Source organism: Rhamphochromis longiceps, linkage group LG15 (assembly GCF_057381845.1).
Source record: "Rhamphochromis longiceps isolate RC_006_pf linkage group LG15, R_longiceps_female_GT1.1, whole genome shotgun sequence".
Taxonomy (NCBI): domain Eukaryota; kingdom Metazoa; phylum Chordata; class Actinopteri; order Cichliformes; family Cichlidae; genus Rhamphochromis; species Rhamphochromis longiceps.
The window spans coordinates 37,391,171-37,416,155 of record NC_140571.1 but is presented as its reverse complement, the minus strand read 5'-3'; the positions used below and the strand labels follow the sequence as shown (position 1 = coordinate 37,416,155).

At 42.7% G+C, this 24,985-nt stretch overlaps 1 protein-coding gene across 2 annotated transcripts in view; it reads left to right on the top strand.

The window, feature by feature from the left end:
- The first annotated feature begins 3,326 nt into the window (after positions 1-3,326).
- The window catches only part of arid3a (AT-rich interactive domain 3A), a 52,130-nt gene continuing 30,471 nt past the window's right edge, over positions 3,327-24,985 (top strand). Inside the window, exons 1-3 of one of the 2 annotated variants that reach the window (XM_085383137.1) lie at positions 3,327-3,695; positions 21,134-21,867; positions 21,969-22,260. In XM_085383137.1, the coding sequence (XP_085239263.1) occupies positions 21,533-21,867; positions 21,969-22,260 (627 nt within the window). In that variant the 5' untranslated portion in view covers positions 3,327-3,695; positions 21,134-21,532. The remainder of the gene's footprint in view (positions 3,696-21,133; positions 21,868-21,968; positions 22,261-24,985) is intronic. The other variant, XM_085383138.1, reaches the window with a different exon arrangement.

The window sequence follows — 24,985 nt, the reverse complement described above, 5'->3', positions numbered from 1 at the left end:
TAAGCACTAGATTTCCACTAGATGGTGTTATAGTAAAACACAAGCATAACCCTCATTTAGACAATTTAACCTGATACACAGTTTGTGACCATGTATTTACTCTTCTGGCACTTTGCTTTCACAATTTTGTATTTTTTTCACTACCTTTTGGCATGATCACCTTTTAATTTGTTTCTCACATTTGTGACAAAGAGACTGCACTGGAGGCAAACAAGACTGTGTAAATACATTCAGCAAGTTGGATTAGTTTCCAGTTTCTGCTGAAGACAAGCAAAAACCAGTCACTTCAGAAAGATGTCCAGAATAAAAGCTGTAAAACTGCCAAAGAGCAGCACGTGAAGGTAACCGACATGAAGATAACAGGGTAACAAATGCAAGTGAATATGAGCATCTTTTTATTTCGCAGCCTTCCGTAAAGATGCTGAAACACAGTTTATTGCTGTTTATCATGAGAGCACGGGTCAGAGATAAGATCCCTCCAGGCTAAACCCTTTAAATCTAAATACAAGCCCAAACCGATTGTCATATTTGCATGCCAAACACTGAGTAGCGCACAGGCCTAGCACTCAGTATTTACATGAAAACAGGAATACTTATTTTCTGTTTATGTAAGAATATAAGGGTGAGAACTGTGTGTCCATGTTCTCATTAAGTAATCCTTCCATTGTTGTCACTGAAGCTTTTGTCTGGCTGTTTATTTATATCTAAAAGCAAAATGACTGTTTTTGTATTTTGCTGTTAAAGCCGTCGCTCCTCATGCCAACCACACCCCTGCAGCAGTTCATTTGTACTGAAAACGCTTCGGGCTCTTTAATTATTTTGGTATCAAGTGTGAAATTAGAGCTGTCATTGCGACAGGGGCCCATTTGATTTTAATTACATGTCTCTCTGCCCATATGGAAAAGAAATAGTAAAAACTTATATGACTTAACTCATGAAAGTGGCCACTTTCATGAGTAAATCATATAAGGCTTACATGATTTACTCATGAAAGTGGCCACTTTCACATTACTTTCATATATTGTTTTAGTAAGTATCCAAAACATACAAGTTTCATTATATAATTCTTCAAGGGATCTTATATCTGTTTTTACTCTTGTATGCTTTTCATACAAGTTTCACACAAGACAGATACAAACCTTATAAGTTTTATATATATCTTTTCCATATGGGTGGGACCGGGGCAATGAGCAAACTGCTTTCCTGGATCCCATTTCACCTGATGAGGCAGACACGGGATCACTTTTCTGTTTTAAATATCTCGAGCTGTACATTTCAGCTAACAGCTGCAGCGGGCTATCAGCCAGTCAGCATTCACCTGTCTGATTCCCACATGATTTTTTTTTAAGCAAAGATGTAACCAGGAGCTTTTTTGGAAACTATCAGAGATAAAGGGCAGAAATGACCTCCAGATTATTTACCTGTGGCTAAAGGGATTATTTTCTGTGCACTTTTTGCAAGTTTAATCTGTGTGAAGGCATTGTGGCTTGTAATTTCTCCATTCCCAACTGTAACATTAGAGGCTGTTCCCGTGTTTTTACACACTGCACACTGATATGTAACACCTAAAGTTTGGGATTTTGAGACAGAAAAGTTTGTTTGGAAACAGATGTGTGCACTATTTCCTCATTTAAATGCGACGACATATAAGACATTTAAAATAATGCAGTTAAATAGAGTTTCAGCTGACAAAGAGGCGTAAGCTTCTATCAAAAAACAAAAACACGAAATAGCGGTTGTACAGTATTGCAATCGATTTTTATCTCAGTCTAATTTGCTAATTCAGATTACAGAGCTACACGTGTTGTGAAAGTAAAACGTTCAACCACTTTGCCACCTTCATATTTTCAAAATGAATGTTGCGACATGAAATAAAATGAAACCATCAACGATTAAGATAGAGCCAAATTAGACTCGATTAACCCTAAATGAAACGAGCTTCGCGTAAAAGCTCACTTTGGGCACTTTGAATTGGGATACTCCCTAAAAATGAGCACAGGAAACACAAATGGGTTTACACAACTTCTTTTTTTTACTGAGCATTATAATTTTTTGATTGCAAACTTTATATAAAGTGTTTGGAGAAAGATTTTCATTGTTTTTCTCTGTTTGGGAGCAATTGTATTTTTTTATTACCATTTTATTAATCATTTATTCTAGTCAGATACCTTTTTTAGAGGCCTGAAGGTGCAAAAAAACAAACAAACACTGACTCTAATAACTAATGCAGGATATTTTTCCAGCCTGATCTATTAAAGCCTTGCAGTATGACAAACGCTGTGAAAAGTGATTAATAAAAGGTAAGATAAGATATCTTAATAATTAAAGGGGAATTCACAATTTTACAGAAGCAGAGTGGACACAGCTGGAATAAACAGATGCAGCATAACCTAGCAACAAAAATGCATACTATACAAGGTAGAAGAAATATCATATGCACATCGTTGGCATTTTAGATCCCAAGTACCAGCAAAACAGTAAAACAGTGTTTCATTGTGGGCTACAGAGATGATCAATCAAATATCGATCATATCGATACCAACTTTGGTATTGTATCAGATCATAGTTCAGTATGTTGCCCACTGTTAACCAATTTTTTAAATTAAAAAATGTATATGGTAATTAAAATATGTTCTAAATTTAGCAAATTAATGTTGATTCATCTCATAAACCACCTTTAAAATTTATAAATATCTGTATCCGCATTGGTATCTGTGATACTGGCCATATAATTACTTGTTATTGGCTACTGGGTTTATTTTTCCTTTAACGAAGGAAGCTAGACCAACAGAATTTAAAAATATAAAATATTTTCTATTTTATAATATTTTATAGAAATATTTTTATCTGGGAAATTGAATTCAGTCAGTTTGGCAGATTAAATAACCCTTTTCTGTTGTAGTTTGATTGTAAACAGCTTCACTGTGTCCTTACGCAAGTGGCTGTTTCTGCTCTACGCTACGTTTTATTTTTATTTATTCACATTTTAAACCCCTGTAATAGGCCCACGAAATGCCGCACATTAAACCACACCTTTTCCCCCTTCTCTTTCTGCGCCGCTACTTCTGACGTCTGTTGACACTGCTACGTTTACTTTAATTCACCTGCTACTGTCCATCTGTTAAATACCGCAGGGACACCAAATGCAAAGTGTGCCTGAAGTTTGCATCATCTGCTCTAACGTCCCCAGCTTTCTGCCCCACTCCAACTTTATAGCCCTGCACTTACCCTGCCGCGGGGGTCGGGGGCGTCCGGGAGGAAGAGGAGGGGAGGTTGGGGGGAGGTAGGGGAGGTTGGGGGGAGGTGGGAGGGCTGGCCCCTGCTGATTCAGAGGTTAGGAATTTGCATCTGATTGCTGTTTGTTAACCAATGATGTGAGTGTGCAAACCGGAGAGTCTCTCCACGCCTCTCTCTCCCTCTCTCTCTCTCTGTCTCCGTGTCTGTCTAGCGCCACGCAAATTCTAAAAAACACAATTACATGCGCAAGCCGATCGAGTGGGTGTCATGCAGTCACATGAAGCCACTTCATTTCTAGTCGATATACATGCTAATCACCTCTCTTCGACCTCGTTCCGGGGCTTTTTCCTCTGCGCGTAACCGGTGAGAGCGAGAGCACTCGGGATTCAGAGTCGGAGAAAACAAGGAATGTTTCTTCCGGTTCTGAGGAGTGAGAATACCGAACGGAAGCCGATGTGGTAAGTTTATTTTCTCTCTGTGTCTCGCTCGCTTTATTTGTGCTCGAGCTACCCTTTAAACTCCGTTCACTTTTCCGTGGCTTCCTCCTTGTGTTTGTCTCGTCATTTATTAGAAAGGACGCAGTTTTTTTTATCGATACGCTTTCAAATGTCTGATTAATTGCCTATTGCAAAGGTAGCGGATGGACTCAAGGACCGTGAATCACTCACAACGGTTAGATATTAACCATACGCTGATTGAAAGGGCACTTTTTTGTAAACTATTCCCCCAACACCCCTCAAATATTTATTTATATATATATATATATATATATATATATATGTATATATATATACATATATATATGTGTGTGTGTGTGTGTGTGTGTGTGTGTGTGTGTGTGTGTGTGTGTATATTTATTAATACTATGAAGGGTAAAAATAGAAAAGGTTGTCATTTTAATAACTAGCAGAGTTAGTCTCTGGTGTTACCTGGTAACCGTGTCACCGTAGTAATAAGGGCTATCAGTCGATTTCTGACCGTTACGTTGTCACTTCAACCACGTCCCAAACGTAAAGCCGTAAGTTCACACTGCAGGAGGATTAGTCACACTACACACCGGCTTCGTTACGTGCCAATAACAGACAAAGCGCTTTTTTCTTGCTGTTAAATCTTCGCGGCTAAAAGTGCAAATTAAAGTATGTGTGTGGGGGTTTTAAATAAACTTATATAAATATATGCATATATACATTTTGAACGACGTCTGACGCCGCGTCCCGTAGAGCTCGAACCCACACCGCCATTACACATCCACTGTATGATTGCGTAACATAAGTACATCCCATTGCCCTTTAAGTTAGATATAAAAGCCAGCGCATGTAACTGCAAGTACAGCTGGGGCCTTCACTGGAGGTCTGGCTGCCATGTTCTGCATTAGCTGGGAGGGGACGAGAAGAGAGGTGGTGGTGGTGTTTTTGCAGGGGGGAGTCACCGGAGACCAAAAGGTGGCTTTATGGACTACTTTGAAGCAGGTTTTTAAGACTGCTTCATGCCACTCACTTTAGTAAGAGCAGGCAGCCCCAAAGGCCTGTGCTAAGAAGCAAGGTTAACATATGTAGCTCCATAAGACTCTAAACCACAGTCACGCGACAGTGGACGTAAAACCAGGTTTTCCTAATCTAGCTCTGTCCTTTCACATAAAAGAGGCGGAGCTGGAACCAGATGACCAATAGCAGACATGGACAGGGTCAGTGCTGCATTTTTCCTCCGAAGAAGGAAACCAAACCAACGTAATTTTAGCTCTAGCACAGAGCAAAAAGCATTAGTTTTACATATTAGAGCGGAAAAGAAGAGATGAATGTTGACTGTGTGAATTCCTGCGTTAATAAGCCTTTTGTTGTATTGCTGATAATGTTTGCACTCCGTGCTTACTGTCCCTTGTGGTCCACCGTAGTGGCAACGGGGAGTGTTTGCTGTCACGAAAGTGGGTGTGTTTTATGTTGAAATGGACGAGCGGCAATAAAGATAATGGTGGCTCACGAAGCAGATTATGAACACGTTATTCATAAGTTTGAGACAGAATATTACATGGTGTCAGAGTAAATCGAACTAAACGCCCACCGACAGAGCGAAATGGATTCGTCGGGAGTTCCTGCACCACGGATGGACTGGGATTCAGCCAATCTTCCCGATGCCTGGCGGAGGTTCGTGCAACATGTGAAGCTAATGTTTAGCGGCCCGCTAAGCGGCAAGCCCGAGGAGACCCAGTGCAGCTATCTTCTTCTGTGGGTAGGAGAAAGAGGCAGGGACATTTATAACACATGGCAGCTGTCTGATGAAGAAGCTAAAAAGCTGACCACATATCTCGACAGGTTTGAACAGTACCTCATGCCGAAAACGAACACCATTTTCGCCAGATACAAGTTTAATGAAAGACTCCAAGGTGAAGGGGAGTCATTTGAACACTTTGTGACCGAGTTAAAGTTACTCGTCAAGCAGTGTGGCTACGTTAACAGTGATGAAATGGTCCGAGACAGGATTGTCTTTGCAACCAGTTTACCACAAGTCAGAGAAAAGCTGCTGAGCCAAGGGTCAGATTTGACTCTAGAAAAAGCCATAGACATTGCACGCTCCTATGAGATCGCACGAGAGCAATTGAAAGCCATGGTTGACCCACACACGAGCCTGCAGGGAGCAGCGCCCGCGCATGCAGTATCCGCTAAGCGCCAGAGTACGCAGCAAAAAGATAGGAGGGCACCTCATTATAATAAGATGGGAAAAGTGTGTGGAAGATGTGCACGAGCACACAGCCAGAAGGAGGAGTGTCCTGCAAAAGGGAAGAGGTGCAAAAAGTGCAATAAAATGAACCACTTTGCCAAAGCATGCCGTTCACAAGCACCACACCAACCCAACCCAGTGTACTCTATTAACCCTGACACTCCAAGCGATGAAGCGGAGCTATTCATAGATTCCATAACAAAGTGCAACGAAGGGGAGGCCGATGAACAGGCTTACGCCGACGTAGAAGTAGGCTCACTGCATCACACCGTGAGTTTTAAGCTTGACACAGGAGCCACTGCTAACGTCATCCCTGCCCGATTGTTTAAGAAGTGTTTTAAGCAGGTTAGCTTGGCACCGCCCACACGCACACTATCTGGCTATGGAGGAGAAAAACTCAACATCAAGGGCACATGCCAGTTGAAGTGCAGGTGGAAAGGCATTCACAAGATGCTGACATTTGACATAGTAGACACTGCAGCACCCCCCATCCTAGGGTTGAGAGCATGCCTGGATCTAAACCTAGTCAAGCTGGTCATGTCAGTACAGATAACAAATGTCATGGAGGAGTTTGCCGATGTGTTCGAGGGCATAGGGAAATTCCCAGGAGAATGCGACTTACACATTGACCCAGACGCCATGCCCGTTGTGTGCCCCCCCCCGGAGGATCCCTTTCACACTGCGGGAACGACTGAAACGGGAGTTGGATGACATGGAGAAAAACGGCATAATCATCAAAGTAAAAGAACCCACAGAATGGGTAAACGGACTGGTGGTCGCAGAGAAGCGTACTGGGAAGCTCAGAGTATGCCTCGATCCTCGCGAATTAAACAAAGCCATCAAAAGACCTCATTACCCGCTTCCAACATTGGATGACATCACACCAAAGCTGGCAGGAGCACAGTACTTCAGTGTCATGGATGCTCGCTCAGGCTATTGGGCCATCCAACTAACCACCAAGTCATCGCTCCTCACCACCTTCAACACGACCTTTGGCAGGTACCGTTTTCTGCGCCTTCCTTTTGGGATAATATCAGCACAGGACATTTTCCAAAGGAAAATCGATGAGACGTATGAAGGGCTCAATGGAGTGGCAGCCATCGTGGATGACATCCTCGTGTTTGGCAGGACAAAGGAGGAACACGACGAGAACCTCCGTGCCATGTTTGAGCGCACACGGGAGCGAGGAGTACGTCTCAATCCAGAGAAATGTGTCATAGGCGCCACAGAAGTGAGCTACTTTGGACACAAACTCACCCGGGAGGGCATCCAGCCAGACCCAAAGAAACTGCAGGCCATAAAGGACATGCCACCTCCTGAGAATAAGAATGAGCTTGAGACAATCCTTGGAATGGCGAACTACCTGTCCAGATTCGCACCACGACTATCAGAGGTGAACGCACCGCTGCGTCAGCTGCTCAAACAAGACTCAGAGTTCATCTGGGATCAGACCCACAACAGAGTCTTCCAGCAAATGAAAGATCTCATAACCAGAGAACCAGGCCCCATACTGGCATACTACGACACGACCAAGGAGCTACGGCTACAAGTAGATGCATCAAAGTATGGTTTGGGAGCTGTGTTAATGCAGGACGGACATCCAATAGCATATGCTTCAAAGACACTGACCCTAACAGAAGTCAACTATGCACAGATCGAAAAAGAGCTCTTTGCAGTGCTGTTTGGATGCAAGCGTTTCCACACGTACATATACGGCAGGAGAGTCATCGTAGAGTCGGACCACAAGCCGTTGGAGCACATACTGAAGAAACCAATCTCTGTAGCCCCTGCTCGTCTGCAGCGCATGCTGTTACAGCTGCAGAGATACGACATAGAGATTGTGCACCGGCCCGGAAAAGACATACCTGTGGCCGACACACTGTCCAGGAAACCATTGCCCGACCAAGACAGCACACTGAGTGAAGGCATGGAGGACCAGATCCACTCAGTGATAAACAGCCTCCCAGTAAGTGACAAAAAACTCTCAGAGATACAGGCTGCAACAGGATGTGACCCGCAGCTCACCCTGCTGAAGCAAATTGTGCAGGATGGCTGGCCTGAGGACAGAAAAAAATGCCCCAAAACCCTTTTGGACTTCTGGAATTTCAGAGATGAAATTTCACACTTCCATGGCATCATCTTCAAAGGTGACAAAATTATAGTGCCAATAGCCCTAAGAAACAACATGCTGGAGAGAATCCACACTGGGCACATGGGGATTGAGAGGAGTAAGCAGAGAGCAAGGGACGCCCTCTTCTGGCCAGGCATGGGCAAGGACATAGCTGCCACGGTGGAAAACTGTTCCATATGTCAGGAGAGGCGCGCGGCGAATCCCAAAGAACCTCTCATCCCACACCAGATCCCTGAGAGGCCATGGCAGGCAGTGGCCTCAGATCTCTTCACATGGCGTGGACGGGACTACTTGGTAGTTGTGGACTACTACAGCCGCTACTTTGAGGTCGAAAGGCTATTCTCTACCACTGCAGGGTCCGTCATCAAAAAGCTCAAGGCCATATTCGCCAGACATGGTATACCAGAGACGCTTATCTCAGATAACGGCCCACAATACAGCTCTCGAGAGTTCAAGGATTTTGCAGTCACATGGGACTTTGTCCACACGACCTCAAGTCCTTTGTACCCGCAAAGCAACGGCCTTGCCGAAAGAACAGTCAAAACGGCCAAATCAGTTCTGGATAAAGCTCATGCTCAGGGAGTAGATCCCTACCTGTCCCTATTGGAGCAAAGGAACACGCCAGTCGACAGCTTCAGGTCACCCGCGCAGCTCCTCATGAGTCGACGTCTACGCTCAGTGCTTCCTGTTACCGGATGCCACCTGGTACCTCGCATCATAAGCCCGACGGTTGTGCAAAAAACACGGATGGAAAGACAAGAGCATCAGAGGCGTTACTACAATCGCAGCGCCACACCACTACCGAGGCTGCAGCAGGGGGACCACATTCGCTTTCAGCACGAGTCCGGAGCCTGGAAACCGGCTGTCATCATCCGACCTGCAGAAACTGCCCGCTCTTTCGTGATCCGCACTGGCGAGGGACAGACTATACGGCGTAACCGACGGCACCTGAGAGGCGCCAAGGCGTCACCGGCACCTTCAACACCAACATCCGATCTGGTCACCCAGCCAGATAGTACAGCTCAACAACAAGCAGAGCCCCTGTCACTATCTAGAGACACTACAACACCAACCATGGACACTAGCCCTGCACTGACCACCAGATCAGGACGAGTGGTCAAACCGAGGGTTATTCTTGACCTGTGATGTAAAGGGTGTAGGCGGATCGCTGCCCTAACAAAAAACAAAAAGGAAACATGTCAAATGTCCATGTACTAATGAGTGCATATCCCACATCGCATTGTTGTTGTTAGTTTAGGCCGCAGTAATTTTACACATGGCAATGTTGAAAAACTGTTCCTTATCCTCAGGTTCGGGATGTTCTATTTTGAAATGTATACCAGCTGTGTCACTGGTGGGCATCTAAAAAAAAAAAGGGAGATGTTGTATTGCTGATAATGTTTGCACTCCGTGCTTACTGTCCCTTGTGGTCCACCGTAGTGGCAACGGGGAGTGTTTGCTGTCACGAAAGTGGGTGTGTTTTATGTTGAAATGGACGAGCGGCAATAAAGATAATGGTGGCTCACGAAGCAGATTATGAACACGTTATTCATAAGTTTGAGACAGAATATTACAGACATGGACAGGGTCAGTGCTGCATTTTTCCTCCGAAGAAGGAAACCAAACCAACGTAATTTTAGCTCTAGCACAGAGCAAAAAGCATTAGTTTTACATATTAGAGCGGAAAAGAAGAGATGAATGTTGACTGAATTCCTGCGTTAATAAGCCTTTCAGTATCAATGCCAGCTTTTTTTCTTAAATTATCTGACTACCTGTAATCACAATGCTTCAGGCTAAAGAAGTCTTGGTAGTATAGGGAGCAAATAGATGAACAAATAAAGACCTATCAAAAAGTAAGTAGACTTTGCAAATCTTATCAACAAGTACATGGCATAAGTGCTCCCTCTCTCTGGATTATGTTTATATAAAGGCCTCTAGGACAATTTGATGGCTGTGAAATTGCCTACAGCCTGCACTAAAAAAAGGAAGAATGAATGAATGAAGCCTCTCATCAAGGAAGTTCTATTCGTTCAGGGGTGACATGCTTTTCAAAGGCTTACACACATCTGTCAGTCAAAGCACAGACTGTCAGGTTTCCAGGTTAAGAATTGTACCTAGGAAAGAAGTTAAATACTTACACTGAAAATAAAACTGTTAAACCTGAAATTACTTCTGAAAACCTCAAATCTTTCTTGGGAGTATGGACTACTCTGATGTAAAAAAAACAAACCAACCAAAAACATAAAAATGTAAGAAAATAGATGTACTTAAAGATGTGAAAATAACCCTACACGAGATGTCTGAATGAGATGATCTTCACTAGAGTTCAAGGGTTTTTTCAGTTTCTTACACGTAAAAAAAAATAAAAATCCCGTAAGTTGCTGACATTTCTGTGTAAGTGCAACTCTGACGCAGCTAGATAAAATCAAGTCCAGTCAAAAATATTCCAAAGAAAAGTCGCGTCACAGTGGTGGCTTGGACACAATGTGCCATCTTGAGTGCTACAGCATGGTAGTGGGAAAGTCCACAGTATGAGCCCTGCAGACTGTTTTCATGTGACGTCCGCAGTTGTGAAAAAGGGGGACGGCTAACGTTTCATCCAAAAGAGTCGAGAGGCCCTCAAACTGTATTTCTCTCATAATAGCCTGTTTTGTCTCACGAGGAACCTCGCAGCCACAACCAAAACTGACTAACATTTGGTTTGTGGTTACTGTTAAAGTTTCTCCCCAAGTAAAGGGGACAGTGGAGTACAGGCACAGGAAATGCCCCGTAGAGTACATTTGTCTGGATGACATTAAACATTTATGACACGAAAAAACAGTCAAGTCTGGTTTCACTGTCTTATTTAAAGGTGGTTTTAGATGCTTTTCCCTTCCATCAGGATGAGTGATTCTTTGTAAAAGTTTTTTTTAAAAAAAGGCTAATATCTTTGTGCTATTAATCAAAGGATTAGATTCAGATTCATGATTCTCTGTTGCAAAAATGCAACAAAGTGGTCCATTGTGTGGTTTGAGGTCACAGGCACGGTTTTGAAATGTTCTTTGTGTGGTCATCAATTTTGCAAAAGTTTTCAGCATGCACACAAATTGATGGGAGGACGGGTGTTTTTGAAACCCAAAAAGGTGAACCAGGAGAAGACGCCGCCAGGAAGGTTGAGAGCCGTCCCGCATCTGAGTGGGCATAATTACTTCTTAAGTTGTTGCTGACAGACACAAAGAAAGTGTGAGCTGCTGAGTCGCAGAACTTGGCATCATCTTAACAGAGATTTCCAGGTCCTGATCATGGCACCCACGCCCCACCATTCCTCAATCACCTTAGAAAAACTGCACCGCTAATCTGTTTGGTCCCCTCTCCATATGGTATCCTTTGACAGCGGCATAGGGAAAGGCAGCTGAACCAAGCCAGGCTTTTATTTTACATTGTGATTGGCTCATTGTAGATTAGAAATGAAATGACTGGCATTCAAAGCAAAATGTAATGTGTTTCTCACTCATTGCTTGGTTTTTTTTTGGGTTTTTTTTGTTCCATTTATTATCGTAGGCGATTGAGCCTGCTATCATCTAGATATCAGTCCTGCTGACACATGTATTGTGGGTTGGCCGATGGCCACGTCTGTCTTCTCATTGCATTGGCTTCTACTGATATGCCTGCTTTCTGTTGCTGGTTCCCGGAGTGTGTTTTCTGTTTTCTTTCTCCTGCTGTTTAACATAGTCCCTTCTGGCCTCTTCTTTAATCTGCTGTTTGGGATTCTCTGTATTGAAACCATCTCAGGTTCATGTAACACCTTATATATTAGTCATGTGTGTTCCATGTAGAGCCAGACTTCTGCTTTTCTTTTAATTCACGTTTTCTTCTTCTTTTTGTCTTAAGGAGTTTGTGCCGCTGGTAGGTTCACACCTCACTGTTTCTCACCTTGCCAAATGCACATATCAGCATGAGGCAGTGTCACGTTGTCATTTACAAGCAAAAATCCACATAGCTTCCTGTCGTCAGCGGTGCCTGATCTCAGCCCAAGTGTATTTGAAGATCATTTGGAAGTAGTAAGTGTCACATGCAAATAGCTTGTTCAGTTTGCCTCCGAGCATCACGGCTGAGTGAACGGCAGACACTGGCAGTTGGCCACTAAACTGGTTAGTGGCTGCGAGTTAATGACAGGAAGACATGCTCAGACAGGCCAGACAAGTCTACTTGTTTTCTTATCAAACTATAAACCTTTTACTGTGTTCAGGGCTATTTTCTTGCTTTAATTTGTCACCCTTCCTGCAACTCCCAAGGGGTGTGGGCTTTGGCTCAAGGACTGCATTGACTACTTGAACGCTTCTGTATCAGCAGAGATTGTATTACTGTGAATGTTGAGTGCTGTCTGCACACCACAAGCCTTCCTGCTATTAAAGTAGTGGGAGGCAGCGCGGCTTGGCTGCCTTTCAGCTGTTCTTGTGCCAAAAGCTGCTTTTCTGAAGGCACTGTTCAGCACGTGGGCCTTTAACTGTAGCCAAAAAATGCAGGGGAAAAAAACCCATACAGTTACTTCATTACGTGGGCTCGAGTCATGAGGGAATCCCAGCAGGCCTGACAGTGATGTAGGCAAAAGGAAAGGACTAAGGCTTTGGGATGGCCCGCAGGTCCTGAACCAACCTGCTCAGACAGATGTAAGCTTTGTGAACGCAGTGGGTTCGGCGCCAGACAGGTGCCCCGTGCTCATCTGCCCGGATACCAGGCCACAGCTGCAACATGTTGACGTGTCCATCAGACCTGAAGCATTTCTGTTACATTTAGCATTACGTTTGTGTCAGCTGGCACTAACAACCCACCCGAGTAATCAAAAACTAATTTAATCAAATATAAATCCTTTGCTGGCAGATCAAGCTGCTGGTATTTATTAGGCAGAGATGTTTAATCCACATCTAATACAGAACTGACCACCAGCAGTGGTTTTTTTCCTTTTCACTGTGTGCAAAGAAGTCTTTATCTTAGGTTTCCAATCATCCATCAACCGTGTACACACAAAAGGATGGATTGTAAAAGATCACAATGTAGTGACGTGACCATGTAGTCTCTATATAAACCGACAAGTTAATCCAGTTTTCATGCCATTCAATGAAAAATACCCCCCCCCCTCCACCTTTCCCATGCTAGACGAAGCGGCGTCATATCATCACTCTGGAGCCACAATGGCAGTGCACTGAAACCTGCGAGCTGCAACACGCAGCCTGTCTCCTGAGCTTCTGTTTTTCATGGCAAAGTTCTCACCTGGTAACTGCCTTTATAGTAATCACTGGAGGTACTAAAGTAGTTAATATTAATATTAGCAGTACAGGTGGCTTGATTAAATGCACTAATTGTATTTAAAAAAGTAGTGGGGTTATTTTTGTTTTGTTTTTTTAAACCATAAAGGGAATAGACACTTAGTAAAGTACTGAAAGCTTAAGCAGAAATGAACATGGATCAGTGGACACAAAACAGCTGCCTAAAATGAAAGCACTGATCTGTTGATGTGACTTGTTTGTTCACTTTCTCTGGAAGTTGTTTCAGAAAACTGTTTCTTTTTTGTGTTTTTTTGTTTTGTTTTGTTTTGTTTTGTTTTTTTCAGGATGCGGTTTAGCTGCACAAAAGAAAAATGAAAAAAAAAAGCAAAACAGAACAACAAAGAACTGGTACCAGCCGGTACAAATGAAACTGTCGAGCCATGAGAGAGTTAACCATAAAAATACTGATGTCATCTGTTGTTTTCACTGCAGCACAGACTGCGTTAGCCTCCTTAAGAATGGTCTGCGTCTCCCCACCAGAGCTGTCGTCACATGAGATTTATGTCTGCTCCTGTAATAATACAGTGTCTGCTCGAAGCTCTCGTAGGGTTGTAACATGGCAAAGTCAATATCCACCAGCGAGGCATTATCAGCAGCAAACGTTTCAGCTGAATCAGCAGAGACCTCTCTTTTTTTAATTTGAATGTTCAGCTGATAACTTTTCAGGCAGTTAGGGACGGTCTTCTGTCTAACAGAGAAACATTTTCCTTGTCAGTTGTTTGGCCTTGAAGTTACATGTGTCTGACGTGCAGAAATGCAAACCTTTCCACACACATGGTAACATGTTGTTCCTGTGGTTATTCTATGACCTCTTTTAAGCAGCTCGTATTGTTTTTTTTGTTTACCTGACTTACATATATCAGTATCCAGCCTTATAATTGAATCTTTTTATGATTTTTAGGATTTCCTTCCATTTTCCTAGAAGTATTGAACCTCAGCAGTTTTCCTTTCGCACTGCTTACAGTTGCTTATTAATAATAATACTACTCATATTGTTTCAGAGTGTTTCAGACATGTGAGCAAGGAGCAGTGACTTTCCTCTGTTTCCAATTGACATGCAGAGGCTTTTTACATTTCCTTCGAGTGAAATCAGAACACTGTAGATCATACGGTGGTTTTAGCATGCAAAACACTATTAGCCTCGCTTGCGTCCACAGCTTAATCCTGTTGCTTGATGGCCACAGATTTCACTGCTGAGAAGTGGATCGCTGGATTATTGCTGCTATATGCCCACTTAATTTATAGCATAGCTGGCGCTAATCAGATTTGGCCTAGACTTGCTGGTAGGGTTCAGTGGAAAATACGTGACCGGCCTGTGCGACACTTCCTCAATGATCTTGTTGTTGCTCCACTGGGGTTCAATGGAGCCTGTGTTATTGCCTTACGAGGTAATACTGCGAGGAATGCAAGAGTGAGGCATAATCAAGACCAGCACCACTAACCGACTTTTTGCTGTTATCCCCACCCCGTTCCTTTTTTTCCCTTTTTGTCTAGATTCAGAAGTAATCGGGAATCCTTTGCTGCAAACATCTGTCATTTTAAATTCTATCCTCAGTTAATATCCAAGCAGCATGTTAACTATTTGAATGCACACAGTGGACATAAATAAAGACTGAAAAGTACACTTTATTGTGACTAACTCAGTTGATTCTCTTTCTTTATTGCAATAGTTGTTGTGTTCCAACTAAAATATTTGCTTACCTGAAATTATAGGCGTGTTGTTCATTTCAGTTTCAGGTTAACAGCCTTTCCGGTTAATGTTTTGCCTCAGGAGGAGAACGCAACTTGTTAATTAAAGTAACGATTTCTGCCTATTTCTTAGTTGCTGCAAGTAATTGTGTGCGAGTATTTTGGCTGTTCAAGTATATGTTTATTTTATTTAAAAGGATCATATGTAAATTAGTGTACACAGAAAGCAGCTTGTATACATAAACAGTTTGAAGTAGAATGGGTGTGGTTGCATTTTTTTCTTCTTCTTCTGTGACCTCCAGTGTGTAGTATTTAAATAATTTGTGTTACTTTATTTGTTGAGAAAAGTGTGTAAACTTTGCTGCAGAGAGCACCGTGGTGTAATAATCTGATAAATTCAGGTGTGATGATTGAGTCGACGAAGCGTTGATATTAAAAGTAAAGACAGACAGAAATATTCAGGAGGGGCAGGCAGACGTATGTTTGCCCGGGAATGTTGTTGATAATATCAGTACAAAGCCTGTTTCTCTACTAACGTAACAGTATGGTACAAACTATCGATGCATGACAGCACGCTGAATGATATAACAACTTGCAGGATTTCAGTTAACCTGCATCGCGTTAAAACATCGATGCCATTTAAGTCTGTCTAACGTCCATTTGGATTGAGCTTGTTTTTTTCTCTTTTGTTTTTTTTATTTAAACTAGATGTAAAGAAAGAACGTACACCACGAACCATCTACGGAAACTAAACCGAAACAACTCTTACAATGTCTCCCACCCACTCACGTCAGCGAGCAATACGCCGAGACGAGGCACAAAAAGCAGATTACAGCTTTAAAAAAATCGAATTCTCAGATTTTTAGTCAAGCAGAACAGACAGACATTCATTTTAATATCTAGTTTCAGGACCTGCAGAGACCTCACACGGCTCATCTCAAACCGCAGATGTTTTATCAGGAACAAGGTGGTTTGTTGTTTCAGTACATGAAAGGAAATTAACACTTTTATTCCAAATGTGAAATGCAAGATAAACAATCTGCAATCTTGCTGGCACATGAACGTACCCGCTGAGGAAAAACCCTTGGGTTTTAATACTCCTCTTTCTCTCTGAGAATTTCTTTCTTTCTTTCTTTCATTGCTCATTGTGGCACGCATGCCATCTTGGAAGAGAGTTCTCACATCAGCATAGAAATGTTTCATCTCAAGTTAAAGATGATCAATTGAACAGCTTTGTATGTATTTGCTGTGACACCCTCACCTTCCACGCTCCCCAAGAGGACAGATGTGGCCAAAACCTGGCAGGAAAATAGCCAGCATGGCATAACAGAGCCACCAGATCCTTCCTCTGTGTATGGGGTTAAGGGTTCAGGGTTTTCCTTTCATTTATCAAGAGTCTGTATGTGCTTGTATGTTGAGCCAGCCTGGGTCACTTTATCTTGTTGGAATTAGACCCTTAGCTCCCATTCTTATCACTCTGTCCTGTTTGCTCAGACCTTGCAGTCTTCCACTTCCCAAATGTGGGTTTAAAAAAACAGGGTTAACCCATTAGCTGCTAGTGTTCTTTTTTTTTATACCCCATTCATCCAGCTGCTTACGTTTCTGTGCCAGTGGTTCCTCAATTTCTCTCACCCACTCATGGTTTCCTGCTATCTATCCCAGCAGGTAGTGTCTACTTAGACTTAGCTGTTAAATGAACCCAAGGAATATATCCACACAAATGCCAGAGTCTTTTTTTTTTTTTTAAATAAGTGGACTTTCTTCCAGAGGTTTTATCGGTGGTCCCTGTGAGATCTATTCTTCATAATTTGGTTGTACATATAAAGTGCTGTTCTATATAATTGATCCATTTGTTGTAAATACAGACTTGGAGGCAGACTGTTGCAGTTTAGTCCAAATGGAAGACTAAACCTGAGGGGTTAGCAGTGTGTAGCTCGTATGCCTTATAAATAAATATTGGAGCCATGTTTCTGGTTTTGAAGCACTGTGGGAGGCAGGTGACAGAGGTTGCTGGATGCGATAAATACTCATGACTACTTACACAGGAATGAATGGCCATTGTGCCTGTTCCCACCGGCTACAAAAGCCAGATGTTGGTGGGGTTGTTGTCCAGTAAGCCCTCGTAAAGGTGGCAGTAAAACTGCAGAGGAAGTTGTCTGCTGTTGTCAAGTTCTCAGAAACTCCTGAGTTAACCCCTTTTCCCGACATACTGAGATATGGAAATGTTTCCCAGAGAAGGAGCAACACCATGGTATAATTTGTTTGGTGTAAATGAGTTTGTAAAGCATTTTGACTGTCAAAAAAGGAAGACAGACAGGGCGTGAAACCTGTTTGTTTTCTTGCCACAGGATCTTGTACACACAGAATTTCTTAGTGGAGCAGCAGCTTCTAAATATTCTAAATATTACTCATAACTAGTCGAAGACTGTGTGGAGACATTTCCCCCATGAACGCTGATTTCTCACGTGTAGTACAGTACAAAGAAGACCCAGAAGGGGGTTTTAAGGGAAATCACCCATTGCCACTCAGACAGCTTCACTGCAAATTTCACAGCAAGCTGTGGTCTAGATACTAAATGCTTTATCACTCACTCAAGAGTCAACCTCTGGCCATTTTGCTGCAGTTAAAAAGGAGTAGTGGCAGTGCATCAGTTCTTTTAAGCGCTCTTAACTCCCCGAATCCTGTTGTTAATAAGTACCCAGCTTTATGATTCCAATATAAACCAGAAGGTCCCCCCCCACCCCTTCTGACCGGGATTTAAAAACTAGTCATCTAGCTACTCTTCACAAGTCAGAGCTCCAAAACAAATAAAGGTGTTCTTGAAATAATAGCATCTGAAATGATCCATGGAAGCATGAAAATGTTGTTGTTTTTTGCTGACAGACAGCAAAGACGATTTAAAAAAACATTTGGCGCACAGGCAAAAATATGTGATGCTCATGCAAAAAGTGAGAAGCTTATATAGTTCTACTGCACAGATGTATAAGTGTTAACATCTTACTCGCTTATTACTTGGTTTTTTTTTTAAGGTTTCCCACACATCTTTTTTTTTTTTTTTGAGCTTATGTGGTAATCAACAGCAAATATTTGAGGTTTTGGCAGATAGCAGGGAAACCAAGGAAAACTGAAGCTGATTTGTTGTTTCACATTAAAAAGAAACATCTTATCTCATAACTGAAAACCTAAAATCTGAAAAGCTGAATCTCTGGTTAGGACCAGACATAAAATGAGAAAAATTCGACAATATTCAGATTTTCTTTTAGTTCAGGCAGTATACAACAACAGCAATGTAGTCGTTTGCAATGCATATAGAAAGTCTTTAGAAGTAAGCGAACCTCCTCATTTGGGGAAGTGGAGAGAACATATGTAGTGGTGCAATATAATTTGCACCATCTAGTATGAAGGAAATCATGTTACTGATCATCAGTGGCATGAAACAAAGAGACCACTTCTGCTTCCCCCTGCACAGGAAGAGTCAACAGACGAGCTTTGTTGTAATCACTTCTGTCTTTGAAATTACATATATGACAAGATGACAGGGAGAGAGAGAGGGGCGCAGTATCCGGAGCTGTAATGCTCATGGCACAAACATGAAGTGAACACCAGAAATTGCGTGACTGTGATGTGTGACTTCTTAAAAAAAACACTTTAAGCAAAATGCGCTATCAAGATAACGTGTGCGAGTGCGTTGTTGAATTTGTTTGTCATTTAGTGCTTTATTGCTACTGGATAGTCGAGAGTTTGCTTCCTGTCATTCTCGGCGTCTTTCCCCTTGGATCCCTCTATAAATACAACGTGCACAAGTTGTTTCAGTCGAACCAGATCCAGCTCATTGAGGCGCCGTAATCCTGCTTTATTTTCCATCTGACAACTGCAGGCATTCAGTTGCGTCTCGATTGCCCCTAAAGAATGCACTGAATCAATATTGAATATCTGTCAGCTGGCTTACTACATCTGCTCCGTCAGTTGTCACTTCCTTCGCCCTATGTGGAAACAAAGTTTCACAGCTCTTGTTTCCTTGCGCAACATTTCTCTTAACACCATGGTATAGAGTGGCTGAAATATTTCTATTGTGGTTTTTATTGGTGCATGATAATGTCGGGGTGAGGGGATGTAACTTGCACTATATCAAACACCTCTGAAGCTTTTCGAGTCTTAGTAGTGGAAGAAGTTTGTGCTTCTGAAGTGCATTTTCTCAGAATGAGCTGCAAGGTTTCAGCTCTGCTGCTGAATTTGACTTCTTGCTGCATCTAACTCCAGACTGTGACTCTGTAATACTCGGTGTATAAGAAGTGTATACTTATTTTGGAGGTACAGGAACATAAACGGCACCTAAATTTATAGTGTCATGTGCAAATTTTCATTCATCGGTCTGGTGTGTCATTTGTGTCGTGCACAATTAATTCTCTGTAGATTACTAATGTTGTGCAAATGTAAGTTGATCTTTTGCATGAGTCACACAGGTATAATGTTGCAGAAGCTGTTGTTTTCCATTTGAATGTCTTGTTGAGAAACTGGCTGACTGGAAAAACACATCTCTTGGCAATTGCCAGGATTCTTGTATTCCTTTCAAGTATTCACAGCTATGTAAACACAAGATATGGAAAAAGGTTAATTTTCCTGTGAGTGGCACCATGGCTTTCAGTTGGAAGCCTCAAGAAACTGCGGGCCTGAAAAGTGGATACGCTGTTTACCCTCTTGTGCCTACATGTAATTATACTACCAAACCCGTGAAACTCTGGTGAGATTTCCTGTGTAATTCCAGTTAGCCGCACGCTGGAGAAAAACAACCTCTGTGCTCAAGAAAATACCTGTAATGATGAGGTATGCTGTGCCCAGGTTTGCTGTGCTGGTCACATTTTCAAAGGGGATTCATAGATGTTGTCATCTGTAAGAAAAGCAAATGCAAGCCTGAGATATCAGCTGAAAAAACAATTATAGAACTGTGTTTGTGTGCCGCTGCGTTGCATGTAGTTGTGATACAGATTGAGCTAACCTCGAAAAGACGATCATTCATGCTTTCATTTAAAGGATACTCAATGAGTAGACGCAACACAAAATCTGAAGTTTGTGAAAGACAAAGATCGTGCCAGATGGTGGTTATCGAGATCAGTTTCTTTCATATATTAGTCAGCATAGCCGAATGAGTACTGGCGTACAGTCACTGCTGCTTCTTGTCATGACTGGAGCTTGGTATGTCCAGCACCTGCACTTGAATTTCATTTCCCCTCGTGCTGTCGACTCTGCTCTTATCTGTATGTGACTGATCTAAACACAGCCTCCCCAAACCCACGCCTCTTAGCATTTTGACCAGATTCTAGGTTAGCGGGGTTTAGCAGGGGATCTTTGCGACGTCGTTACTGTCGATAGGTTGAAGGTCACTGCTTATAGTACAGCCTGCTTTGCATACCTGGGCACTTATGGAGCAGGTGTGTAGGAGAACAACGGCAACCTACGTGACTTTCAGAAAACTCCCCACTGTGTGTCTCACTCTTAAAGGGGAAAACACAGCAGTGAAGCCTCAGTGATGTGACACTTGTGTGAATATTAATTCAACCTGAGAGAGCGTTGTCTAAAATCTTTTGCCAGTAGGCTGAAATTCATCTTGACTCCTAGCCAATCAGGTAAAAAACGTGATGGTTCTTCCTGTGATTTCACTTCCTCTTGTTGTTGAGGTTGAAACAGTTTGTCCTGTTCCTCGCGTGTTTTGTTTTGTTTGACTAATCCTTCACAATGTACGTTGCCTTTAAAGACTGTGTATTTTGTGTTTCACAGGAATCTCGAATTACAATTTGCATTTTTGTTAGTAATATTAAACATTTTGTTCTCCTTTGTGTTTTCCTTTTTTGAGTAGACAGGGTAGCGCTGAGATTTTACAGAACTTTTGTTTATTCATAAATAGTGATAGTGAATAGTTTTCTTGCAGGATTATTGAAACCAGAAAATCAAAAATGGAGAAACTACTAGATGAGTATCACGGGTGATCTGAACAGGTAATGATCTTTACAGAGAGTGGGAAGTGGCAATCTGACGCTCTGTTCTTTCTCTTCCTCAGGTCTTTGTAGGCTGTCAGCAAAGACTTGTACTCCCTCCTTTACTTCCACGTCTTGTGCCTCTCTGAACCAGCCACCTCTGCTACCGGCTTCGGTTTCTCCCCAACTGTAGGAAAAACCACTGAGACAAGAGAGAGGCCTCTGTCTTCAGAACTGCAGCCAACCTCTGACTGCATGTCAGCGAGCTCCTCTTTTTTTCACCTTTCACTCCCCCTCAGAAACCCACATTTCATCATAACCGTAACCTCCAGACCTACAGCGAGCTGCTAGCTGCCTCCTCGCAGGTTCAGTTGGCTATTGCTCCCCTATTGTTGACCCCTGACTGGCCTTCGACTGGTGCTCCTTCAGCAGGGGAGGGAGGGGAAAGAAGGCCTCTGAACGCTTTGCCACTTTCCCTGGAGATGAAGTTGCAGGCCGTCATGGAAAATCTGCACAGGCAGCAGAGGGCCAAGCTACTGATGGAGCAGCAGCTACAGCAGCAAGCCGCCTCCCAACAGACTCAGGTCCGTATGGCCGGAGGGAATGAGCTGATAGGGAGCCCGGCACCTGAGACAGAGCAAACTCAGATAGCGGCTCTTGCAGCCATGCGTGCCGCGGCGGCCGGGCTACAGAGGGTGTCAGACAGCCCCATGTCGGAGCGCAGCAGTGGTGGTGACGAGGAAGGCGATAATGAGGACAACGATGAAGGAGAGGAGCAATACAAGGACATGATGGGGTCAGATGAAGAGGAACAGATGTAAGTGAATTTCTTTGCTGGACCTTTCTGAAAATTTTAGTGATTAGTTTCTGTGTGTAATGTAGTTTTTCAATATATAAATGTATTTGTGATGCACACAGCAAACAGAAATGGGACGAGGAGGACTTTGAAGGTGAGATGGAAGAAGACTTTGAGGATGACCTTGAAGAGGAAGGTCTGCCTACGGGTCATGATGCAGTGGCCCCTGGCAAGGGCATCCTACTGCTGCCTCACCGTCAGCTTAACCCCCATTCCCAGCTCCTGAAGGTCCGTCCCAGTGTTGAGCAGGAGTCCCGCTCAGCAGTGGGAGCACATCTGCATTCACATACCACGCATAGCCATTTGAGTGGGCAGGACCACGGAGACTGGACCTACGAGGAGCAGTTCAGACAGGTACCATCACTTTCTGGTCCATTACTGTGTGGAGGTCTGCACCGACAATTAGAGGTTAAAGTGGGATTTGGCAGGTGGGGGAACCCTAAGGTCAGATGTGTGTGTGTGGGGAGGAACAGCTACGTTGTGCATTATATAATGCCGTGTTACATTTGCCATTGTGGCTTGCATTTTTCTCCAGCTTGGGGAGCAAAATGATCACACACTAACATATGTTTTTTTTCTGTGTCTTATTAATCGAGCTATTTGAATCACTCAGTCCACTTCTGTACCTCGAACACACCTTTATATCTACACCATGAACAAATCACAGAAATGAGACAAAAAAAGGAAGCGTGCAGGCAGGATCTTGGAGTGACCTCACTGACTCTGTGACACTGGCTAAAATGAGCCATTGCAGTTTGTGAAAATGGAAATGTGCCAATCAGATTTAATTGCTCATTAACCGAAAGTGTCTGAGCACCATTCTGGATCATTCTGGCCCACTTTAACCCCCCTGCTGACAACAATCTCCCAGATACCAGGCGATTATGTGAATGCAACTGGATGTATGTATTTCAGATTCAGTCCGAGCTGGGTAAAATGGTTAAACAAACTGGTGCGATATGATAAAAGTGAATCAGAGTAGAGGTTGTCTTACTATTAAGATGTGACCAATTCAGTAATAGCATTGTAAATTATAATACTCTGCCGTGCATAAACACTTATTTCTTATATCTTTGCCCCAGCTGTAGTTGCCATTTAAGTCTTTTGAAGGTCCGCAGCTTTAACTGTTGCTGTCATTACTGCTGATTGATGGTATTAAGGGCTGTAGACTGGAGGGACTCTGGCCAAAGAAGCAGATTAGTCTAAAATATTTGCTGTTTACCAGTGGGCCACATCTGGCCCTCAAGCCATTCACATTAAAACTCTGTTGCACTTTCTCAGCGGCATGTGATGTAATCTGACCAGGGTGGGAAATTAGCACTAGCCACCGGGCAAAATGTTGATAAAGGCTAAGGTGAGGGTTTTCAGTTTGCCTTTGCCACTTCACGGTCTGGTCAAGGCAGATGATTGAAGAGACAATTTCTTCTGGTGGCAGCTTGGTGCCTGGTTAGATTTTTGATTTTACAACTAATATGGACTAAGAATGAAAGAAAGTTGTTCCTTGGAACAATCTTGAAGGACTGGAAGCTGAGGAAGAGGAGCTCAGAGGGATCAGGAAGGGCTGTGGGTGGGTTAGAGTGCATGTTAACAGCTTTGCCATGCTGCCGTTTACTGTAAACATGCTAGTGGGCTGGATATTATGAGGGAGGCCCTGGTGGAATAAAGACGGGCTGTTTACGTGAAGAGATTTAAGACTGTCAACAGCTAAGTTTGGATAGAGGGCAGCTGTCGATAAAAGTTGAACGCAAGCGGGAAGACGGTTGGTTAAAAGTTTATTTCAGGTGATATAAAACTGAATTCTTTACTGTATTTACGGTATTTTTAAATTTGACACAAACAGGACACACAGATAATGCGGTTTTCCTACAAGAAAAGCAAAATACAAACCCTAATACTTAGATTAGTAGCAAAATAAGCTTTATTATTTCTAAAATGTGCAATTATGCAAATTGCAAAACTGCTCACAGAGAAGTATTTTTAGCCTCCTTAAATAAAAAAAAACAACAAAACTACTTCTGCATGGTGTGACAACTAAATGTTGTTTTGCCAGTTTAAAAATGTAATATACACTAAGCCGCCATCACATTCAGCAGTTTATTACATAATGAAAGCCACCATTAAAGTGCAACCTCACGTCCTGTCGCACAATTCTAACCATAAAACATATTTTATCAGGACAGATAACAGACAAGCTGCTAAACTGCTTCAGAGGAAAAGAGAAAAAGCTTTTAATACAATTAACTTTAGTTTTTATTTGTTTTTAAGTCAAACGTCTTTGCCACGTTGCTCCTAGCTGACATGTGCTCCAGTTTTAAACCAAACTATAGATTATGTCATTTAAGGCGCATTTCTTGTAATTACAGAGCATGTGGACTCAAACTCTCTAAAACCTATAGTCTGCTTCTCTAAATAGTCCACCCCTCCCTCTGTAAATGTTGTGTGAACGACTTGAATGGATACTTTTGGGTTTTTATTATTATTATTTTATTTTTATCATGGCACCTCAGTCAGCCGAGGATCAGACAGGGCTGTGTTAGTGCAGCAGACCGTTATATAATCAAAACAGTCAGCACCGTGACTGGTCAGATACCCAATAGATTGGGTAACACTGCGTCACGCCTACACAACTTAAAGCCTGAGAAGAGGGAACTCAGCATTGTGGCATGATATAGGGAATTGGGTAACAACAGTAAAATCTGTGCCGAGCTCACGGTGTTCCTCGACAGTCTTTAACGTTGTAAAACCAGGTTTTTCCAGTCTTGAACATCCACTTATTTTCCCCTCAGATGATTACAGTCGATGGAAATAATTGCAGCCGTGGCCTGGCACGACGAAGACAGTCTGTCCCCTGATAATTCTAACCTCAAGCAAATCAAAATTGTTGACCTCAGCCTTAATTTGTATGTGGCGTGCACCAATTTTATTTTGCTTCTTCTTTTTTTGTTCGGAACCTAATGTTTGTGGTTTCTCCCCGTCATGTGGAAAACGGTAAAATCTGCAAACGGCTTCAGCGCAAACTTGACTTGATGCGCTCTGAGCGCATAGACATGCGCATAGCACAGTCATAGATGCCCCTGTG